The sequence below is a fragment of the Buceros rhinoceros genome, unplaced genomic scaffold (assembly GCF_000710305.1).
Source record: "Buceros rhinoceros silvestris isolate BGI_N320 unplaced genomic scaffold, ASM71030v1 scaffold23891, whole genome shotgun sequence".
NCBI classification, from domain to species: Eukaryota; Metazoa; Chordata; class Aves; order Bucerotiformes; family Bucerotidae; genus Buceros; species Buceros rhinoceros.
In genome coordinates, this window is record NW_010393983.1 from 1 (window position 1) to 3,525 (window position 3,525).

General features: G+C 40.4%; 1 protein-coding gene across 1 annotated transcript in view; it reads right to left on the reverse strand.

Moving 5' to 3' along the window:
* Positions 1-496: 496 nt before the first annotated feature.
* The window catches only part of LOC104501312 (radial spoke head protein 6 homolog A-like), a 6,293-nt gene continuing 3,264 nt past the window's right edge, over positions 497-3,525 (reverse strand). Inside the window, exons 4-7 of the mRNA XM_010145104.1 lie at positions 3,343-3,525; positions 2,336-2,492; positions 1,399-1,516; positions 497-734 (exon numbers count right to left, since the gene is read on the reverse strand). The exon at positions 3,343-3,525 is cut by the window's right edge and continues 1 nt beyond it. Of these exons, the coding sequence (XP_010143406.1) occupies positions 497-734; positions 1,399-1,516; positions 2,336-2,492; positions 3,343-3,525 (696 nt within the window). The remainder of the gene's footprint in view (positions 735-1,398; positions 1,517-2,335; positions 2,493-3,342) is intronic.

A 3,525-nucleotide genomic window follows, 5' to 3' on the forward strand; every position in this document is an offset into this window, starting at 1 on the left:
AGTGGCCGCGTACCATCGGCGGATCGCTGCGGGGCGGTGGAAATGATTCACTTAACAAGCGAGCTGCTGACTTTAGATGGCATGCTTGCACACAGAAAAGTGACATTGCTATGTAATTAACTTTATGTTTTCTGTTTAAGTAACATTTATGCAGGTATTGAAGTGCGGGTTAGAAGACGAACGAGGACGTTCGGTGGGTGATAGTTACTGAGTGCACAGCAGTATGATTTCAGGAAGCAGAAGCAGTGCTTGCCCACCCTTCTAAAACAGATCTACTTCACTCTGTTGTCCGCCAGAAAAAGCAATGCGGCCTTCAGGCCAGCGCGGGTGGGCTGGGGCGGCAGGGGAGGAGGGCAGGGTGTCTGCAAAGAGCCTGCAGACATCAGGAGAGAAGGCATGCTCCAGCTGCATTTCTTGTAAGGTTAACTAATTGGTAATTAATTTTTGAAGGTACTATTTGTGTTTAAACTTATAAAAATAATTTTCCCCCCATATTTTAATCATCTTCCTCCTCATCATCATCCTCAACGTCTTCCTCATCTTCCTCCTCGTCAGCTGCAGCTAAAGCTTCCTTCGCAGCCTTGAAAGCCAGTTCCTCTTCCACAGTGGGGTCTCTTGTCTCAGTGATTTCTGGTACACTGGGGTATTCCATTTGCACTGGTGGAGGCAGTGCAGGAGTGTGGCTCTCTGGGCTGTATTTGTGACCCCAGCCAAAGTAGATGTTTTCAAATTTCCTGAGAAAGAAAAGTGAAAGATCACACATTCTGCCCCCGACAAAACGTCAGTGGAGATATTGTCAGGCTTCCTTATTCTGCTGGGCAAAAAGTCACTGTGGTGCAGATATCCTATAACAGAAAGATGGCACCTCTTTTTAACTGCTACACCTGTTGATTAGTATATGTTCCACTTAAAAATCTCTGAACGCTAACACGATGAAGGCTGTACGGCACTATATTGCAATGCAACTCCAACTTCATGTTGGTGGTTTAGCACTGTCTGACAACAACTCCAGGGCCCGTTTAAAAGCATGCAGAGGTAAGGACTGTACCATCTGTAGCAGAAACAAACAAACATTAGAACCACAGGATATAGCTGTTTTTACTTTGTAAAATGTACCACAGACTCAAGAATATAGGTTTGAAATTAAGGACTGCCCAAATACAAACTGGACATTTACATCCATTAACTTCGTACTACCCTTACCAATAATTCTTCATTTTAAGTCTTAAAAGCATATTTACTGTTGCTGTGTGCAACAGTAGTGGCCTTCTCATCTGCCTCTGGAACAGTTAGAATTCAGTCGATGAATTAACAATAAAGCAACCTCGACTTCATCAGACAGGCGTCTGTGTTTAGCATACACAGTCAGTGTTGTAACCATGTCAACTAGCCACTCACCTGCCAGATGCAAAGGCATACGCTCCAGGCCATCGGTTCGACCGGAGGATTGCAACGGCGTGTTGCGGAATCAAGTCGGTAGAAGGCTGAGCTGTCCAGGCAGGGAGGTTTTGAATTCCTGGAGACAGCCAAACACAGTCTATGAATAAGCTGACTTATGGGCCGCTGTTTAAGACTGAGCTACAAATGTTTCACAGAATTCAAGCAATGGTTATAATAAGTTGCATGTTGGAAGAACCAGAAGTCAGAAACAATAAATGTGGGTACATGTTCGAACAGGTGGTTTGGGTGTATGGGTAGGCAGCACAGGAATGTTAACAGACCCACATACAGAAGAGATCATGCTCCTCAAATTCAGTAGTACTCACCGCTAGTTCTTTTCCCAAGGACTTTTTATCACTTATGGATAAATTACATAGTTATATTTCACCTTGAGCAAAGAATGGAGAGTAGTAAAATAATTTACTATTGATGTAAGCTAATATGCAGGTTCCATATTCCTATGATTTGCTGCAGTAATATGCTATGGGATCTAAATTCTTATTTGTATATCTATGCGAGTGTGCACGTATTTATTATTTACATGTGCACACACTTTTTGTTTTGTCTAAGAAGATGATGGGAAAATAGCTCAATGTATTTTCATGCACAGAGCTGTCTTGAACGTGCAGTAGCCTGACAACTCTGAGGTATTTTTTCCCCTTATTCTCAACAAGATTGTTACCTAGTAAACCCAGTTATTTCAGGTTTAATACTGTTTAATACAGGTCAATACTGTTGACCATTTTGCTTTTGATAACTTTTTAAGATGAATGTGCTTACCCTACAGGGGCAAACTATATGAAGCATCAGAATCCTGTAACTTGGAATATTTACTACCTAAATGTCAACATTCCTAGTGGCTCTCTATCAAAAACTTCATTTCCATGAAGAATACCTTCATCTTCAGAGAGTGGAGTGAGAAGAGGTGGTCCTATTTCTTGCTGCTCTTCATCTGGCTCCTCCTCATTCCCCTCTTCTTCCTCTTCTTCTTCTTCTTCCTCTTCTTCTTCTTCCTCTGATTTTTGCAAAGGATTAAGCCAAACACAGCGACCCTATAATTGATATGGAAAAATAATAAATGCACATCAGTGAAAGAATGCAAGCCAGTTAAAACAATTGGTTTGGTTTGGTTTATATCCTTGCTAGATCACCAGTTACTGCAAACTAAGAGGCTTAATTTACAGAGTTGACCCCTTCCCTTTAAAGTCTGCATTGTTATTTAGCTAATAGTCAAAGGAACATAAAAAAATGTTCTTAAGATTCTAATGCATACAGATTTTATTTTTACAACTATTGTTTTGCTGGTAATAATTTTAAACCTTATTTCCTACCATTTGCTGTTATTTTACACTAGCAAACTTGAATTGGTAGACTAGACAGCAAGTCACCCAGCAATGATCATCAAACTAGCCTGGTAGCACAAGTTTTTAAGCTTTTTAGCTTTTTCATTTGCATGTTTCATAGTAAAAATAAACTAGAAGAAAATATCAACTAATTTCCATTTAGTATACAATCATAAGCTATATGCATTTTAGCATCCTACCCAAGGAAAGAAAACTGGAAGTATTTTGTCAAGTAAGGACTTCAAAAGAGAAAACCTAATATAGAAGATTACCAGAAATTATTGTTATCAATGAAGGCCTAATCGAATGATCCTTGATCTCAAGAACATACCACTGGAAAAAGTACTAAACCTGGAAGGTTCTGACATGTATATATATATATGCTTTATGTAAATGTTGCCATAAAATATATTTTCTGTAGAAGAGTATTTCAGTCCAGTACCTTTTCTGGTGAATAGTTCAAACGTGCAGGTGAGGAGTATCATTTACTTTCTGAAACTCTACGAGTCCTACAGAGTGAATGGTATCTGAGGTCAGCGTGAGCTATGCTCGGACATACCTGCTTCAGAATACTCTGTGTATGGTGTACCCATGTGGAGAGAGAAGCCACCATTTCAGCCACAGAAAGAGGCTGAAAATCAGGGTTTTCTTCATATGTATCTCTTCCTCCTGCCCCCCCCTCCTCATCGTCTTCTTCCTCCTCTGCAAACTGGTAGAATCCAATGGGAGAGATCTGGGTTCC